This window comes from Daucus carota, chromosome 4 (genome assembly GCF_001625215.2).
Source record: "Daucus carota subsp. sativus chromosome 4, DH1 v3.0, whole genome shotgun sequence".
Taxonomy (NCBI): Eukaryota; Viridiplantae; Streptophyta; class Magnoliopsida; order Apiales; family Apiaceae; genus Daucus; species Daucus carota.
The window spans coordinates 37,265,513-37,285,115 of NC_030384.2; the positions used below are offsets into that span (position 1 = coordinate 37,265,513).

Genomic DNA, 19,603 nt, shown 5'->3' on the forward strand with positions numbered 1-19,603 from the left:
TAAAATGTAAAAGAATAATGTTAGAGCTTTCTTAAAAGTTTCGTATTTTTTTTGATATTTATATAACATTCTAAACTTGCGTACCCGACCCAACAATACATCGTTGGTAGATCAAAAAATATTTGAAAATATCTAATCAATATGAAATGTTCCAATCACTGTCATCAGGATCCAAGACCAAGCCGACCGAAAATAAATCGTAACCAACAAACTATCTAATCGTGCTCGGTATATATTAGTTATTTATTTGTGCTAAAATATCACAATCTTTCACATAAAACAACAATCAGATGTATACAAGAATGAACAGCCCATCACATATTTGTCCAAAAACGTATGTAATTTGACATATATTAATCATTTACATGTCCATATAAAAGACACTAATAATATTTATTTAAAACGACATGGGATTGTTACCTAATATATTACTACCATATAATTGTAATCATTTTTTATGAACAAACTGAATCGCTTCTTATGCATAATAATAATAATAATAATGATTAATAATAAATAATAATAATAATGATAATATTTTATCATTATTATGACTCATTACATTTGAAAAATTAACGAGACAAATAAAATTTTATCATTTACTATCGTGAATTTTGAAGTTACATTTTGATTTTCCAACGTAAATTTCATTAGATTACTGAAATTACAGAGAACTTTGGCGCTGGTAGCCAAACACGCCTTTATCTGGAACGTGACCTAATTCACAAAATGACTGAAACTCAAGCCTTTGATGAATAAAAATGTATAGGCAATTCCGTTGTCGCTGATCGGCGAGCCCAATCATCTTCTCCTTCTCGCAAACGTAACCATTTCACTCGTCTCAGGTAATCTTCAAAGCTTATTAAACTCTATATCTTACTCAATTAGGTTAAAACTCGTTGTTTAACTGTTTCATTACTTTTTATACAACTGTATAGCAACGAACCCTATGTATACGCTCATATTAATAATTGTGTATGTTTTACATGTATCTGATTAGTATAATTGTGTTTTAAGTAGATTTTTGTATGGAACATGTAAGTTAGTAACATGAGTGCAAGCGAAAAAAATGCATTGTTCATAATATATGACAACTTGACGTCTTTGTTAGTTTACGAGAAAAAATTACGGAGCATGTTTACGGTTTTAGCGGGAGTTTAGTTACTTTCATTTGTATAATCCGTCTATCTAGTTTCTCACGCGTGCAGATATTGATAGAGGGATTGACCTCAATTGGTGTTATGGCATATTCCTAGTGTAGCTCTTTCGATTTGCATACCTTATACTCCGAAATGTTTATTATTAGTGTTAAGGAAATTGTTTATGGATAAAATGCAACAGGTTGACGGATACATTTGGGGTATGGTATAGTCGTGTTAGTCTACTTGTCTAGATTGGAAAGCTTTTATGATTTGAAGACGGTACTGTTAACTCTCGGTTGACAAATAAGCTAGTCTGATGCAAAGATATATTGAACAAGCACAAAATGCACCAAAATTAAGGGAAAAAAATGAGTTATGGCAAAAAAGAAAACAGAGTCCTCATAAACGTGAAGCTACGGGGTCGTGTTATTTGATTGTAATATTATTAGATTTTTTAAACTCGTTTCCGAAGAACGTGGAATCTCACAAAGGAAGGGATATCCACTTTGATGAGGAAATAGTGATATTTAGGCTCCAGTAACTTAGGTTATCATTAATATCCCAATCAGTTATGGCCTAAAGTCCATCAGGGTTCTATGTTTATACTTTATTCGTACCTTTGTTTCTTTGTACTTGATTATTGAGATATTGTTGAACATTAAATTGGTTCTCGTATTTGGGTAGCAATCCCTTCTGCGGTCGAGGAACCTCGGGGTAGCGAATTTTCTCCGATTACAGTACTTTAAAAGCAATTACAAGTTACGCCTGTTTATATATGACTATCTGAGTTATCAGCTTGCATAGTTTTGCCTGTTTATATATGACTCTCTGGATCATCTGTTATGTATATGTTATTGTTTAACAGCTAAAATTTCTACTGGCTATGTCTAAAGAGGCTCTTTGTTTCAGTTTTGCAGCAAAAAATGACGCGCAGCAAAAAGTCAACAAGGAAGGCCTCTCAAAACTTCCAGTCTAGTAGCAGGGCAATAGAGAAAAGACTCATCCAGAGACACATGCAAAGGATTCCTGCTACATCAACGTGTGATTATGCTCCTGCCTATCCAGAGTTTCGCCATGGTATCATACAGGGAGAGTCGATACCTTGCACTGATCAGTTTCCTGGGTATGTATTCATGTGCAATGGGAAAACCAAAGCAGATTGCTATAAATACAGAGTTTTTGGTCTTCCCTCGGCAAGGATGGACATGCTTAAAAAAATAAAGCCACACATGAGGCTTTTCTTGTATGATTTTGACATGAAACTTCTTTATGGTGTATACGTTGCTGCCTCAGATGGAAAATTGGGAATTGAACCAGCAGCTTTTGGAGGGCGATTTTCTGCACAGGTGAGATTCTTTGAGTCTGGTCAATTTATAAGATTACTTATGCACGGGTCATAGAGAAGCTGGGAATTGAACCAGCAGCTTTTGGAGGGCGATTTTCCTTCTCAGCTACATTACCTGTGAGGATAAAAATGAAAATATTTCTTTGATTTGCTGAAGTAAAAAGTTACTTTAAAAATCTGAAATTCTGTCCAATATTTTGACATTAAACGGCAGCATGTCACGTACTGCCTCTGACCGATGATTTTGTGACTCGTCAATCGGGTTTTTGCATCAGTGTTAAGTTGACTTTAAAGGATTTTCCATCCTAAATATCCCGTGTGAAACTTTATGTTCTTTGTTTTCCTTTCCTGGATAGAATAATGAAGTTTCTTGACAGTGGCAATTGATTTTTAAATGGCGTATAATGTGATTTTACAGATTTTCTTCTTCTGAAATAAGACTGATCATCTTTCAGCTCTATCCCTAGACAATTACATTCTCTCCCCGTTGCAAACATCTGGTTCCATCATTCTTTGTTCCTTAGCACCACAATCTCCACATTGTTGCAATTAAATTAATTTCTTAAAACTCATCTCACATTATCAATGGTAAGAAGAGAAACAATATGTGTCTTAGTAGACATCTCGAGCTTGTTGCAGTACTAAATGGACAGAGAATGGAGGAATATACATTTAAGTTGTAGAGATGAATCTCCAGATCTAGGGAAGAATTGAAGGAGTAAGAGAAAATTGGTCCTTTATTCGCAGTGTCTGTATTAGAGTTCATATAAGTTTTCCACTTCGCCACTAGAGTTTATTTGAAATCTTATTTTGGTAGATAACATTGTTTTCTTTTTTATTTTGTTGCTGCCAACTTTAATTTCCTAACACTATTTATTATTATGCTTAGAACTTAAAAGAGAGAGAGGTTGATCAGGCTGTTTTCATGGGTTAGTGAGTCATGAGTGAGCACTGGGTGGTATTGGTTTACAATCTCACAGGGTTGCTCCTAGTTTTGAGCTATAATCATTCTTACTTGCGTATTGTGCTTCTCGCAACTCCAATTATAGAGATATCAAATATTGTGGAAAAAATTAGGTTAATAAATTGGAAAATGTCGTTTTGTGATGCTTTTGAAAGTTGTACTACAGTTTAGCGGCCAAATACATTTAGCTCAGACATTACATATACTAAATAATGATCAGAATCTATAACTAGTATAGTATCAGGATGTGAGTGTTGTCAGATATATATTTGTATATGTTGCTGCAAGATGAGAGCGTTTAGGAATTTCTGAAAAATAAATTTATAGGCAGATTATTGTTAATCTCTAATTGGTAAGTTGATAATTAGTAATTAATTGAATTCGCCATTTCGGTGAATGTAAAATGTGTAGATTTCTGCATACTATTGCCTAAAAACAATTTCACGCCTTTGTGTCCCTTTCTCCACACGTAGAAGTCAGACACATATTTTCTCTGTGTAGTTTTCATTTGGTTGTTTTGATGAACTTCACTTTGTTTTCAAGCCTCTCTGGACTTATTAAGTTCTTGTCTATCCCCAAAACAAAGCTTTAATGCAGTTCTGATTGTCTGGTGACCCTGTGCCCATTAGAAGATCAGCTTAATACCTTTTTTTTTTGGCATGCTAGTGTATGCACTTACTTTCATATTTCCTCTTGGGGATCAATAAAAACAGTTTAAATCACTTTATGATTCCACAATGAAGTGATGAGTATTGCTATCAACTTATCAACCTTATATTGGCCACCTGGTTGCTTGGAGATCTAATTGATACCTAAACGATCTGCTCAGGTGAGATTTGAGATTCTCAGGGATTGCATACCTTTGCCTGAAAGTGTTTTCAAGCCTGCAATTGTTGATAACTACAATGGTGGTTCTAAGTTTAGACAAGAACTGAGCAGTAAACAGGCAAGAAGTTTCTTTGCATACTTATCATTCTAACACCCACTTCAATTAACTGATCTTTGTTCCTTTTAAAGCTGATGTATGTTGTATTTGCGGTCCGTTGCAGGTAGCTAATCTGATTTTACTATTTCGCCCGGTAGCTGAGCTATCTCCAGGAATTTCTGGACCTCTGATGCCAAACACTGTCCAGTCGGCTACGATTATTCCTAGAAGCAGTGAGCTACGATCCCAAACTGCATCTGAACTTTCTCATGAATACAACCAGTATTTAGCTCGATTAAATCATACTAATGAGGGAGTAGCAAGTGCTATTAGACATGTTGAACCTGGACTATCTCTAGCAAATGCACCGCATACCCTTAATACAAACAGAGATCTGCCACCTGATCTAGTCTCGTCATCTCAGTTTGGCGCGTCTAATGCAGCAGAGGTTTATCAAGCATACCCTTTTGGTAATCCAGTCCTGCACCACAGGTAAAGTCTTTTCATCAGGTTTGTGATGCCTTAACACTCTATATCGTTGTTTCTGCACAAACATTCATTGTTGCCTGGGTTTGATATCACTGTATATTGTACACACAATTTAGTGGATAAGAAACACCTGTTTCATCAACAATTTATCCAAATTAGTTTAACCTTTCTGTCTTTTTAAAGCTTCTAAATTGGGTAGAAATTAGTTCTTCGGGATTTATGCTTTGGACATTTTTCTTAAAACATATACATTATTGATTGGTCAACTTTATGTATACATTTCATACATTTGCTCATTACTTTATATTGTGGTGGTAAAGAGACATGATTTATAGGAATACACACACACACACACAGAGTACTTGACAGAGTATAATCATATTGGCAAAGGAGAGATGCAACATTGCTATATGGTGGGTAGGAATACCAAGCTTTAATCACAGTGACAGTCATTTGTGTATTTCAGGATGTTTGACTAAATAGTTTCCTGATGGCTATGATGTTAGTTTTGTGTCTGATAGAGGTTGTTTATTTATTTAATCCCCATCATCAAATATTATATGTTGGTGTCCCTGAGGAGGTTGTTCATCTACCTCTAAAGATCAAATATATGTGGATGAGTCGAATATTCATTTCTTGTTTCTACTAATTTCCCTAGTCAATTCTCAGCGTAGATATAGAAAATTGTTTATGTCCAATGTTTTGTGTTCAAGTGTTCATATAGTGTCACGTCAGGCAGTTAGATAAGTTAAGAAAAGGAAGTGTAACATATTTGTCTATCCTGGTTCCAGAACTTTACATACTGATAGTGATTTAGTATTTTAGCTTTTAAGCAAGTTGTTCATTATTCTGTTGGATTTTAGCACATCCAACTGCTTCTGGGCTAGATTGCCAATGGGTATAAACTGGCACTAGGTCTAAGGATCTGTTGCAGACGTAAACAGATGGTTGCTAGCATCTTCAGTGATGGTTGTATTGTTACTTTAGAAAGCCTGCATGCTATAAAAAATCTGTTGAAACTTGTATCATGGTTTTCTCTCACAGATCCACTGGTATGCCCTATGATACTGGGAGCTTGATGCTGCACCAGTTGGCGCCTAGAAATAATCGCTATATGCAGGGAAAGGTACTTAGTATTACTATTTGCTTTGTTCAAGCACATTGCACATGTACTTTTCAGCATCCAGGCATGGAAATGAGCTAATACTATCTTCATTGCAGACAGCTTCTTACTGGGTTCAGATGGCTTCTGAGAACGAAAAAGGAGGTCATTCGTCTTCTCCAGCAAGCACTGTTATTGGTACTGAAAGTATTGGTGCTTCTGATGCAGTGATAGGCCAAGCTCCCTCCACGGTGCAGGAGATAAGTGATAGAAGGACTGTACAGTCAACAATAAATGTACATAATAACAACCCCAATGTACTTGCAGTTACCAATGCTGACGCACATCATGCACCAGCAGAGCCAGTCACACAATTACATTCCGAAGCACCATCACATGACCATGCACATCTGCATAGTTCGTCCTCTGGATCTGTCTATCGTGAAGTTCAAGCTCCCCAGGACCCTGGCCATATGTGTGCAGGTCCAGATAGGGGACTTCCATTGGCAGGCTCTGGTTTGGGAGCTAACAGTGTGTCCATCTCTCTCTCCAAAACAGCTCCTGCTGCTGCACTTGGAACAAGTCATACAGAAAGCATTCTGCAAGTGGGTCATGCACACAACTATAACCCCGGGATGTCAGTCGCATCACCTAATATGCCTGTACAAGTACATGCTCAGCTACTACATCAGGTTCCAGTACAAGCACATGGTCAACTGCAACATCAGGTACAGGCACAAGCACATGGTCAACTGCTACATCAGGTACAGGTACAAGCACATGGTCAACTGCTACATCAGGTCCCAATACAAGCACATGGGCAAATGCAACCTCAGGTCCCTGCACAATCAAATAGTTCTGCTCATCCGTATTATGAGGACCCGGGTCAAGTCTACCAGTATTATGCTCAAATGCCGTCATCTGATAACAGTGCTGTATATTGGGCAGGAGTAGCTCATGATCCAAACCAAGCATACCAGTATCCTCATATGCCAGCTTCTGGACACAGTGCTCCATACTGGACAGGAGTCGCTTATCAAGATCCAGGTCAAGCTTACCAGGATCCCCATCTGCTGACATATGGACAAACTGGTTCATACAATCACAATGCAGCAGTAAATGATCCCTCCTTGCAAGGACAAGTTTACAATGCTGCATACGGCACCGCAGCATCACACATGCCAATGATGCCGTCCTCGACCTAGAAGACAGAGTAATGACGAAGTTAAAATGTGAAGAACACATGGCGAGGTGTGTTGTCACATCAAATTGTGGTATCATTAGATTGGTTTTATAGGGCAGATTTGCTAGACTTGGAGGGATTCTTACCTTGCACCTGGTAAATATTGCCTTCCAAGCACTTGTAACTACTTAATTTTTTCATTTTGTTTTTTGGGAGGCAATCCTAATCATGATATGCCTATTAGCAATTGTTATAGCTTATTTTGCATCCTTCAAATTTCAATATTCAAATTCTCTAATTGGAGGAAAACATAGAAACTAGAAATATACAACTTGTCAATATGTTTGGTTAGTAGAATACAGGAACATAGTTGACAATATTACTTCTAGTCTCCCTTGATTTTATAGAACTTCAATTTACTAGTATCTAAGAAATAACTCAAAGTGCCTTGAGCAGCAGGTGAGGCTAGTTCAAATTCTCCCATGTGAAAGTGGGAAACCATGGGTAATCTATCCATTATCTCATTTTTAAGGCACCATTCACCTGGTTAAAGCTCCCTGTAACTATAAAGTGCAACACCAGTCGAGCATTACACGGCATTTGGAGGAACAAGTATGATTGAACATACCACTCATTCATAGTAACAGTTCATTCAAGAATAAATTAAAGACTGTAAATAAATTGACAAAGCATTACAAAATATTTTTAAATACGGGTCTATCATTCTACATTTTAGCATATTCCACTTGTTTGTTTGGCTTTAAAAGCTCTAGTTCAATTCGACTAGTGCCGTTGACTCTCTTCATGTGGCATGTCTTCGTTTTCTACTATCAAATGACCAGATGATAACTCTGGTTGACTCTCTTCATGTGGCATGTCTTCGTTTTCTACTATCAAATGACCAGATGATAACTCTGGGCGGGGAAATAATAGCTTCAGCCGGAAAGCATCGACACCATTCAAATAGTATCTGAATAGCCTTTTTGCCCTAATGAATCCAAGACGCCCATACAATGCAAGTGCTCCCTTATTTGTAACTTCTGCTTCTAGTGTTACCTTCATATATGAAATATAGATACATAAAACAAATGAAACATTTTGTTCCACTGGAGGATGCAAGAAAGGAAAGATAATTCGACAAAAAATACACATTGTGCAGAGCAAATGGAACATTCACACAGCATAAAAAAAGTTTTCATGTTACTTCACAATCAATTTAAATGGAAGCAACTCTGTCAAAAAAAAAAAAAAAAAAATTAAATGGAAGCACCGAAGCACTATGACACTAAGTAGTAAGTGCAATCTGATTCCCAGGGTCTAGTAACTGATATTTGCTTTCAAAAGGTGACTTCCACTGTCAGCTGCTAGACACATATTTAGTCACCTCTAATTCATCTATGCTGATAATTTACAACCAATCATGTCAGCATGTTGATACCTCAAAACGATGTGAATTGAAGGACTATAAGATGCATTTGGGAAGTTGATCATGAGTTGAGGAACTTAATCATGTTGGTTACTATAACATACTGACGTTTCCTTTTACCAAATTAGAAGACTAATGCTCAGTTTGGTTGGAAAAATTGAAATAAGACATGAACAGGATAAAAAATGTAAACAATATAAATTAAAGGCATAAGGAAAAATGTAAGAGGGAAGAGTGTTAAAAAAGTACAATTTTTCTGTGGTGAGGTTCGTGAAGATTATGGGATTATTATGGGATGTATAATCATTCCCAAATTGGCAGGATTGAGGACTACTTGTATGAAATGAAACAAAAATTATGTATTATCTACTCACAAAACAGAAAATTCCCATCTCCACCTATATGTTATCTGTTCCAACTAATGTATTCACTTATATAAATGTAATCAAGGTGAGAAAGGAATGGCTAATGTGAAGAAAAATACAGAAACACAAGCATGTAGGAGTAAGTTGAAACAAATGTATGAGGGGTACCAATTTATAACTTCAGAGGATGGGACCTGTGAATTGCATGGTGGAAGAAAGGAATGGCAATTCTTTATGAAAAACAGAATGGTTGGATCTTGACAGAAACTTACGGAATGGCATGAACTACAAAGAAATAAACATTTGTGCATACATGCCTAGAAGTAGGTACAAGTATCATTATAAACGGTGCTGGTCGTTGAATTAAGGGATTCATAGCCACAGGAATGAGCCTAAGTTTACTACAAAAAATCCATGGGGACAACTGATACAGTCAATAGTTACTATGGTTGCTTCTACACAAAACTTCCTTGCTTCGCTGCAAAACTGGATGGAACTCACATAAAAATCATGTGAACAGGCTTATAACACACCATCTTTGTCCCGCATATATAAATGTAGTTTTGACTTCTAAAAGCTCCAATTAAAACGTTTTTCATGCTTATAAACGGACTGAACACTTTATTATATTCTAGAAAACCATTGTTGACTATTATCAGGTAATTTAAATTACTAGTGAACTATATAAACTCAGTATATTAATGTCAAAAATGAATTATTGAAAATGTCAATAATTAAACCAAACAGGTAAGAGATTGATCAAACATTTTGAAAAAGGGAAAGGTACTGCCTACGATACATTCGACATACTGCAGAACTAAAATACAGGAAGTAATAAACAAGAGTTTGTTGGTGATAGAAGATCACAAATCCAACAAACAGAACTATAGTCAAACATGCTTATGCCTTTATTATGCACAGTCACTTTCGAATTAGTGAAAATTATAAATAAGACAATCCTAGCATTGTTCCATCATTTTGTGTATCTTCTGAATCCCGCCCAAATTGAGTACAACATACAGAATTACAGAGACATCAGGTTCACAATCTTATCTTCTCTCTATTCTTTGTCACGATCAGGAAGAAATTCAGATGTGTTTTCTCTACAAGTAGATATGATTAATAGATGGATTAATACTTGCTAAAACCTATATCTTAAAGTCCATAGTATTAAGAATATTACATATTCTATCCTCTGGTGATTTTGCTAAGTTGTGCTAAACATGCTCTTCAAGCTACTACATCTGATGCTGTCCAAGCATTAATACAACTTCTGCTTAAAAAGTGCAGGAAAGTGAGGAAAAGAATTTATCATAGAAAAAAGTCAGTGTGGAGGGGAGATTAATGTTGAACTCTATCAAGTTCATTGGCACTTACAGCAAAATTATGGATGTATGGTACACATTAAACACAAAGTCATTACAGTATTTTTTCAGATGATACTATCAAGATGATCAATATTAGTCAAATTTGCAACTTGGTGGGGATTTGGCTTGCTGCAATTTTAAATAGCCCATAATTATGTATTTTGCTATCACTGAAAGACTGAAACCCTATAAGCTCAAGTTCTTTTCTTAACTAAAGGTGATAATGAACTGAAATCAGGCACTTCACAACTTGTTTATCAAGTAACATGCGCTTTGAACCTAAAGTCATGTTTGGGTAACAGGTAGACCAACAGGATAAGCAACTAGTACATTTGCAGCTAACTCATCTATGAAAACCTTTAAGCAAAAAATATGCACAATACAAGTATAAAGCAAAATATGTGAAAATACATATATTACAGAGTTAATGATATACCTCTTCACAACCCGATTCCATCATGACCTTGATAGATCTTGTAACAAGTTCAGTAGCTGCAAAAATCAGACACCTAAAATTAAATGCCACAACACATAAATTGCAAATCTTAGACTCTTAACTAAACAACAACACAGAATACTAACTTTTGAATCCTAAAATTGTACCGTGGTATTAATTCGATGCTCAATGGGTGACCTCAAATTTATGCTTGAAACTAAACTTAAAGGCATAATCCAAATGGGGTTGCAAAAAAGAAAGTAAAGGTAGAAACTTTACAAGTAAAGAGTAAAAAGTACCAATGCCCTTGCCGCGATAAGGTTTAAGAACCACAAGCATAGCAATGTAACCCCGAAAAGTGTTTCGATGCTCCCCCATTTTACATACCACAGTTCCAATGCATTTGCCCTTATGAAAAGCCTGGAATTTTAAATGTCAAGAAGTAAAACACGCAGAGATAGCTAGATAAATAGAAAGAGAGGGGGGGGGAGATAGAGGGAGAGAGGGGGAGGGAGGGGAGAGAGAGCGAGGGAGGGGGAGAGAGAGAGAGAGAGGGTACTTACAAGGAAAGAAAGGTTGGGCCAAAGATAAACAAAGTAACGATAGGTGAAGATGGAGTAGGGTTCACTGAGTTCTTGATCAACAAGATTCATGATTAAGGGCAAGTGATGTTCTCCTCCATAGCTTACATACTCTATTTCACATTCTTCTTCTCCCTCTTTCACTCTCTCCTCGTCCATTGATTGATTTTATTATTGGAGTCTGATTAGCAAATTTCAAATCACTCTTTCTTTTCCTCGGTCTGTTTCTTAATCTGATTGCTTGCTTTGGGGCAACAGATGACTGCTTCTGCTTGGATCCTCTTTATTCCAAGTTCAACTTTAGCTTTTCTCGTATATCGGGTAAAAAAGAAAAAACATAAGAAAGGGATTAAACAGCTGCTACTGTATTACTTACAAGTAGTATCTTTTAATATTTTTAACATTAAATCAGATTTTAAATGAATAATTTTTATTTTCTGCATTGTTAGATACTCCCTCCGTCTTTAAAAGCTTTTCTCGTTTAATATGTCCTGATTGTCTATGATATGAGACATCTACTCTATAAGACTAAATATACTCATAAGTGATCTTGTTAGATTCGTATTTATGAATACTTTAATATGGTGAAGTTTTTATATTTAATACTAATACGAAATTTAAAATATTAATGATCAAAAGTGTGTGTTGACAAGCGTGATAAACAGAAACGGGAAAAGTATTAAGATATGGAGGGAGTATCAATTGATGTCGGCTGTGAGCGGGTGGATACTACTAATGCTTAGAAATACAATATAATATTTGGTTCTAATTTTAATTTGTTTTAAAAATTTGTAGTTAGCAATTGTTTTTAAAAGTAAGAAACGATTGTTCAGATGAAAACAAGTACATATATTCAAATCGTTTAGTTGCCTCTCGAAGAAGAAGGGGTCCAACAATAATATTCTTAAACTTCTGTCTAATTTCGATTGTATTTATATATGCCGTATAACTATTAATTAATAACTTGATTCCTTTTTATCCAAAAAACATGATATATTACTAAAAATTGGAATAAAATACATCTGTTTTCGACTTCAAATATCGAGTTACATTAAAATAATATACAAGTTCCACATTTCAATGCGTCTAATATTTTAAATAAGTATGTTTCAGTTTTAATAATATTATCTAAAAGATTCTTACTTTATTAAAAAAATATCATTAATTCTTATCTGATTTTTAAAATTCATTCATACGGATCGCTCTCCAAATGTATTAAAAATATTGATTTATCAAAAAATCATAAATAAATATATCAATCGATTGGTTGTATTTCGATTTCGACGATCATAATATGACATATATTATGATTATGATGATGCTGTTTATAAGATAATAACAAATAAAAATTTGAATAAGATTCTTTTAATGTATCATCTATCATGTATCTGAGACATATAATAACGTGAAAGAATCAAATATACTTTTAAAAAAAAGTGTTTGTGATGAGTTATGGAGATGAGGAAACAAGTAAATCGCAAAAAACGTGGACTGGGTTAAGAGGTTAGTTACAATAATCCCCGTTTTATCCTTTATTATTGGAAAACTACTATTCTTCTCCTCTCTTGTTTTTCATCCCGCTGTTCTATTCTTTCCCATACCAATAGTAATAAGAGCGGCAACACGGACGAACCATGTTAAGGCTCCTCGCTTCTCGACGCCTTTCATCTCTCTCCTCCTCCGCCGCACGCTCCATCTCTCCGCCCTCATCTCTCAATCACTCTCTCCCTTCCCTCATTCCCCCTCTCTTCTCTCGCGGTTAGTTAACGCCCGCTTTTCTATTTATTTAATTTTTATTTTACGCTTTTGATTCGTTTTGTACATCAATTGAAATAACTGCCTGATTTATTTTATCATTTCAATGTTCTGATTTTACGTCGACTGCTGTTTGATTTTTTGCATGAAAGAATGTGTCGCGTATTTGTTCTATTATGCCTTTCGAGATTTATCAGAATTCAGACGAGATCTTTTACGTTCCGAGGCGTGTTTAAATAGATCTTGATTTGTTAATTCATCTTGTTATGCGTATTGTACTATCCAACACTGGTCATTATTCTTAATTAGAGTCTGTCGATCGTTCAATCGAATTATCTGACGACTATAGCACAACATTGTACGATATGTATGTAAAGTGGACACAGAGTTGAGTATTTTTGGCAGTGTTTAATCAATTTGAAAGATATATGCGACCGAGCTGAATTATTAACCTTGTGTGAATACACGTGAGGCGAAAGAAAATAGGAAACCAACAACTGCAGCTCTCTTTTGCACTTCTTTGTTTTTAATAAGACACATCTGTTATCTCTTCAAGTAGATACAATTAAGAGATGGATTAATACTTCAAGTGTCTGTAGGAACTGTTCTCGATATTTACTAAACCATGTATGCTTTTAGTTAACAAGCCAGGTAGTTGGTTGGGCTGTGGGTATTATGTTCTTTCAAGACCATCTCATTAATAGAATAAACAAATTCAAAATGTAATTCAATAAGCTTCTTATGTAACACACAAGAAGCCTTACTTCTGGCAGGAAGAGTTGATACAACAGTCAGGATTTTTCCTAGAAATACTTTAAATGGTTGTTTTTTACTTGTCTTTTCTCGGCATCAAGATTATTAATAATTACAAGCTATGGTACCAGTACCTTCATGTCAATCTTTGCGGGTATATTTTTAGCAAGTCTTTGTTCCGTACCATTTTCAAAACAGTTGTTCGTGCATTGCCAAGTATTGGGTACAAATACTTCTTGTGAGAAGGAGATAGTGACTTGGGGCTAGCGGCTTCTTGTCATATTACTTACAGTAAATATATCTTTATTATCCCAAATTTCTCACCAATTTCTTCCTGGAATATAAGCCATAATCATATCATTCATATTATAGCATGCAGTCTCTCTTCATCTTGTCTAAGTGGTGGATGTTTAACCACACTACAAAACCCTCTTAATCAAATTAGGTAATGAACAAAATATATTAATAGTCTGTTGACAGCTTATTCTAGCTTTTTATTTTATTTTATTTTTTTAAACTTTGTTGATGATTTATTACTCCCTCCGTCTCATTTACTTTGGCCTATTTTAAATTTGTTGGGCAAGTTGACCAATTTTTGACCTTAATTAAAAACTTATCATGTGATAAGTTTTTTTTTTTTTAATATGAAAATTGAATCTTATAATACATTGAAAATAGTTTATGATCATAACTTTCAAAATAATTATTACAAGTAATTTTCAATATAAAATTAGTCAATTTCACGAGAATCTGGTCAAAGTGACAAAATAGTGGGACGGAGGTAGTATTATCTTTTGTAATAATATTTGTCCTACACCAGCAAAGTATATAAGTTCATTTAATCAATGGTATCATTTGGGGAAGTTAAATTAATGTTCTTGATGATGGTGCTGTATTTCAAATCAGCAAAAATCTTTAATGTAGTTAATCTCCATCTTGCTTTATATTGTTGAATTGATCCATATTGGATCTTGTTTCTTATCTGTTTCTTACTATTGATTTATGGCACCTGATTTATTAAAACTTCTTCACATTGGTAGTTGCAATGACGATGGGTTGATGGCTTGAAGCGCATACTATAAGCCAATAGATGCATATAAGCTTTGTTTTAGGAGGTGTGGTACATTTTCTTTGAGTAGAGGTGCTTTGACATTTGTGGTAGCCATTATAGTTTTCACTGGGCACCTTTACCTTGTCTCTGTATCATGAGTTAGTATAAGGTTTTTGTAATGGAGATTTAGTTTGTAAATCGAAAAGAGACTCGGATTTACTGATTGAATTCCTATGTGGATTTGAGTTCCGAATCTTCCGATTTGATGTCAAAAGGAGAGTCCCGTGGCATAAGCCATTGTTTGGATTCAAATTTAATAATACCATACACTCTCTAGTTTTACAGGCCAGGATGTCCTAGCACTTCTAATGAATGGCAGGCAAAGTTTGCTCTTCTATGATGTGTAATTTACAGTTTAAGGTTGTTTTTTGCAGGTTTAATTTCTGATGCAATCACTGGAAAGAATGAGAATCTGTCTATTCCAAGTATTCCACCAACCGTTTCAGCTGTGAAGAACCCGAACTCAAAGATAGAATATGATATTTCCAACCATGAGCGATTTCCACCTGGCGATCCTAGCAAAAGGGCAACTGCTTATCTTGTCTTGACAGGTGGCAGGTTTGTATATGCTTCCCTGATACGCCTCCTCGTCTTGAAGTTTATTCTCAGCATGTGTGCTTCCAAGGATGTTCTTGCATTGGCCTCACTCGAGGTCGATCTAAGCAGCATTCAACCTGGAACAACTGTGACTGTTAAATGGAGAGGAAAGCCAGTCTTCATCAGGCATCGAACTCAGGAAGATATCCAGGCAGCAGCCAAAGTTGATGTGAACAGTCTTCGTGACCCACAAGAAGATGGTGTCAGGGTTAAGAATCCAGAATGGCTTGTTGTTATTGGTGTCTGCACCCATCTGGGTTGCATCCCTTTACCAAATGCAGGTGATTTTGGGGGGTGGTTTTGTCCATGCCATGGTTCTCATTATGACATCTCTGGCAGGATACGCAAGGGTCCAGCACCATACAATCTTGAGGTACCCACATACAGCTTCTTGTCGGAAAACACAATGTTGATCGGATGAAATGTTGGCGGTGGATCCTTTTTATTATTTAAAGATACCAAGTATTTTAGAATCTTCCAATTTTTTTTGCTATTGAAACTCATGCGACAATTGTAGCAGGAAGAAATTTTTGTTTCCATGGTTCTGAGCACAACTAAAACTGCTTATGTAACTTGGGTGGCACCAGCTTATGTTGCTGCAAATGGTATCTCTGAATGCCTAATAAGATTTTTTGTTGTAAGTATACTTTTATTTCTAAGTTTAAACTGCTCTGATCGATAGAATAATTTCCTTGCATTGTCTTGCCTTGATTAAGATTTCTGTATAAGCTGCTATTTGGTTCTCAACCCTCAAGCAAACGTGTTATCTGGTATAAATGCATTACATGGTTTAGTTTTTGCCCAAAGAAATTTAGGTTGAGCATCTGATAGTAGATTTTCTGAGCTTTAAGATGTCATAGTTTACTTCCAGATAGCATTCACAAAATTATTTCCTAAGAGGGTATAATAAGGTGGAATCAGGAAACTAAAACAAGAGTGGCACTGCACATCAAAGCTCTTATTAGGGAATAACATTGCTCATCATTACCTCTTCTGACAAGATACTTAAAATTTGTGAATCGTATGTCGAAAAATTAAAATTCCTCACCAGATGCTAATACATGTGAACTGTTTGTCGAATTATTTTGAACAAGACAGATCTCTCATCCTCTCTCAAAGAGTCCTTTGACATAAACCATTCCCTTTTCACTTAGCTGAAGCTCCTTCCTCATCTGTTCTACTTGCTGGTCATCGCCTTGGACAACAATTTCTGACAGTGTCCCGTCTTCTGCCAATATCATTTTAACCTTGATCTGCTCTGTTCTTGAAGCGCGCTTCCAATAGTAAGCTCCTCTGTTGAGTTGACATTATATCAGTAATAACTAATAACTTACTTTTTCAAGTGATTATTCAGATACTACGCTCAAGAATGAAGAATAATAGTCGCTACGACTTACGCTAAAGGGCTTAAGATGGTTAGCCAGAACCAATTGTTTCCCACCTCAGGATTTGTTATCGTCAGAACAAGGGCAACACTTCCCAAGCTTATGCAGGTACAGAATGTGAGTAGTGCTGCTTGTCCTCGGCTGGGCGCCATCATGCCTTCAAATCTACATAGTTCGTAGGTAGTCAAGAGATACATTCACGTAAAACAAGCAATGACGGTCAAGAAAGTTTTCAATAGGAAAACCGAAAACAATAGAATTGTTGGGAATGGGAGTCGACAATTAGGTTTTCACCTCGCCTCAGAGAACGCTTAAGCCTAAATAGATTGAATTATGTCACTTAACATTTAGGAGTCGGGAAGTGAAGGTCATCTTCGAGCTATTTAAGCAAACGTAAAAGTCGGAAACAAATATTGGACAGAACAGAATAAATGGAACTGCGGGTTCTAGTTTCATTTTGTATGAACAGCAAAACCTTAGGAACGAAAATTAATAAATAACTACCTCACAAGATAACATCAATCTGAACTTGTTAAAATTAAGATACCAAGCATAGAAGTGAGAATGAGTGGCTCACGTTATGGTCTCTCCCTTATCTAACACCGCAAAGCTGTTGCGAGTGAAAAATGAAAGTATCTCCCCTGCCATTTGACTCGGCTTCTTCATTTTACCTTCGCCTTCTCCTATAAATGTCTTCTTCACAATCTGCAAAATTTCAAATCGAACACTCAAATTCAATAGCGAAACCAAGACATTAAAAAAAAATCTAGCTAAAATATTTTCAATGTTTTTTTCAATAAAAATCTGACATGCTTAAAATCCGTCAGGACTAGAAAGTATAACTATTGATTTTTGAAGAGCAGCCGATGCACGTACCTTGGATTTAACCGAGCGCTTGATAAGAGACCAGAGCCCCGGAACAGAAATGACAAAAAGACCGAGAGAAGTGTAATAACTTGCAGTTGAGTAGCCCACATTTTCCGAGATTAAAAAGAGAGAAGTTGGGTCTGACAAGAGGGGGTCAGGTGCGAGGGAAGAGACGACTTGAAGCACGAGCTTTCTGGGTCGTTTGAGGGTTGGCCATGGCTGGCTGAGCTGGTGAATTGGGGTTGAAAATCTTGGTCGAAACTTAGAACAAGGCAGTGTATGTATGGGAGGGATGAGTGAATTAGCTGAGGATGCCATTGTTAAAGTTGTGATAGATATTCTTTTCTACGTTTTAACGGATAAAACTGATTACGCGCTTACGTGGACAAAACAGGTACGTTCCCACGGGTGCTTCAATATGATGATGATTGATGAATGCTAAGGAGGATCGGGTTATTCAATTGAGATTTTTTTTAAAAATTATTTATTAAATTCGAAGATATTCAATTTATTTTAAAAATGTTTCAGAATTTAAAAGTATTTAATTGAGATTTTAAATTATATTATAAAATTTGCTGTTATTGAATAAGGATTTTAAATTATATTTCAATATCTGGTTGTATTCAATTGAAATTGTTAAAATTTGAAGGTGTTCAAATGCTAATGATTTTTTTTGACCTCATAAAATGATGGATTCGTAGGATTCTTCATTGTATTTTAAGTATTTTAAGTCCCAAAAACATTGTTATTAATTTTTTTTTACTATGCCCTCATTGTTCAATGTAGTAAAGTATTAACAATGGGTTAATTATCAAACTCATCACTGAAGTGGACAAATAGTATCAATTTCATCACTGATCTCCACGCGGTCTCAAGTTGCTCACTAAACTCGCTTAATGGTATCAAACTCCTCACTGCCGTTAAAAAAAGTAACGGAGGTTAGACGGAGTGACAGATTGACGGTTGACGTGGCACATTAATAAAAAAGTCCGAAGAAAAACAAATGAAAGAAAATATAAAAAAGTAGAAAATAGTAATGCCACATAATTTGAAGTTTATATGAAAATAAAGCATGCAAACTTTTTATTAAATTGATTTTAGGATATAATTATCTAAATAAACGTATCGAATTAAATTTTAATATACTACACAATTAAGATTAAGTTTTATGATTTCTATTAGATTATAATTATTTTTGAATAATATTAAAATGTTTTCTCTTTTAATAAATTTTATTTATGTAAATTTTTTATATCACCAACTTTTTTAAAATTTTAAGAAAAATCTAGAGATAGAACATAAAGAAATTCATTTCGATTTTTAATACTTCTATTTCTTTTGGAGTTTCTTGTACCAAACAAAAATATGAAAATAAATATATGTAAATTTAACATATGAAGCAACACACATTGTCCAAATCTTCAAAAACAACACATAATGTTTAAAAATATTTTTTTGCCAACAATAATATTCACATAAATAAAATTTATTAAAAGAGAAAACATTTCAATATTATTCAATAATAATTATAATCTAATAAAAAAACATAAAAGTTAATCTTAATTATTTAGTTAATTATATATTAAAATTTAGTTCCATACATTTATTTAGATAATTATATCCTAAAATCAATTTAATAAAAAGTTTGCATACTTTATTTCCATATAAACTTCAAATTATGTGGCATTTCTATTTTCTACTTTTTTTTTATTTTCTTTCATTTGTTATTTTTCAGTCTTTTTTATTAATGTGCCACGTCAACCGCCAACCTGTCACTCCGTCTAACCTTCGTTACTTTTTTAACGGCAGT

General features: G+C 35.0%; 4 protein-coding genes across 4 annotated transcripts; 2 read left to right on the plus strand and 2 right to left on the minus strand.

The window, feature by feature from the left end:
• Positions 1–685: 685 nt before the first annotated feature.
• Positions 686–7,448, plus strand: LOC108219520 (uncharacterized). The gene is made up of 6 exons (XM_017393006.2): positions 686–845; positions 2,052–2,488; positions 4,281–4,397; positions 4,501–4,868; positions 5,910–5,991; positions 6,087–7,448. Exons 2-6 carry the CDS (start codon positions 2,066–2,068, stop codon positions 7,170–7,172), a joined length of 2,076 nt encoding a protein of 691 aa, XP_017248495.1. The 5' UTR covers positions 686–845; positions 2,052–2,065; the 3' UTR covers positions 7,173–7,448.
• A 353-nt stretch (positions 7,449–7,801) lies between these two features.
• LOC108216487 (N-alpha-acetyltransferase MAK3) lies at positions 7,802–11,671 on the minus strand. Its single transcript, XM_017389256.2, has 4 exons — positions 11,308–11,671; positions 11,044–11,164; positions 10,745–10,800; positions 7,802–8,206 (listed from the first exon to the last, which is right to left on the minus strand). Exons 1-4 carry the CDS (start codon positions 11,482–11,484, stop codon positions 7,934–7,936), a joined length of 627 nt encoding a protein of 208 aa, XP_017244745.1. The 5' UTR covers positions 11,485–11,671; the 3' UTR covers positions 7,802–7,933.
• A 1,151-nt stretch (positions 11,672–12,822) lies between these two features.
• LOC108217735 (cytochrome b-c1 complex subunit Rieske-4, mitochondrial) lies at positions 12,823–16,238 on the plus strand. Its single transcript, XM_017390614.2, has 2 exons — positions 12,823–13,083; positions 15,319–16,238. The coding sequence occupies exons 1-2, from the start codon at positions 12,960–12,962 to the stop codon at positions 15,960–15,962; spliced, it is 768 nt and encodes a 255-aa protein (XP_017246103.1). The 5' UTR covers positions 12,823–12,959; the 3' UTR covers positions 15,963–16,238.
• A 246-nt stretch (positions 16,239–16,484) lies between these two features.
• On the minus strand, positions 16,485–18,150 carry LOC108216462 (protein COFACTOR ASSEMBLY OF COMPLEX C SUBUNIT B CCB1, chloroplastic). Its single transcript, XM_017389227.2, has 4 exons — positions 17,803–18,150; positions 17,504–17,631; positions 16,939–17,091; positions 16,485–16,834 (listed from the first exon to the last, which is right to left on the minus strand). Exons 1-4 carry the CDS (start codon positions 18,109–18,111, stop codon positions 16,645–16,647), a joined length of 780 nt encoding a protein of 259 aa, XP_017244716.1. The 5' UTR covers positions 18,112–18,150; the 3' UTR covers positions 16,485–16,644.
• Positions 18,151–19,603: the final 1,453 nt, after the last annotated feature.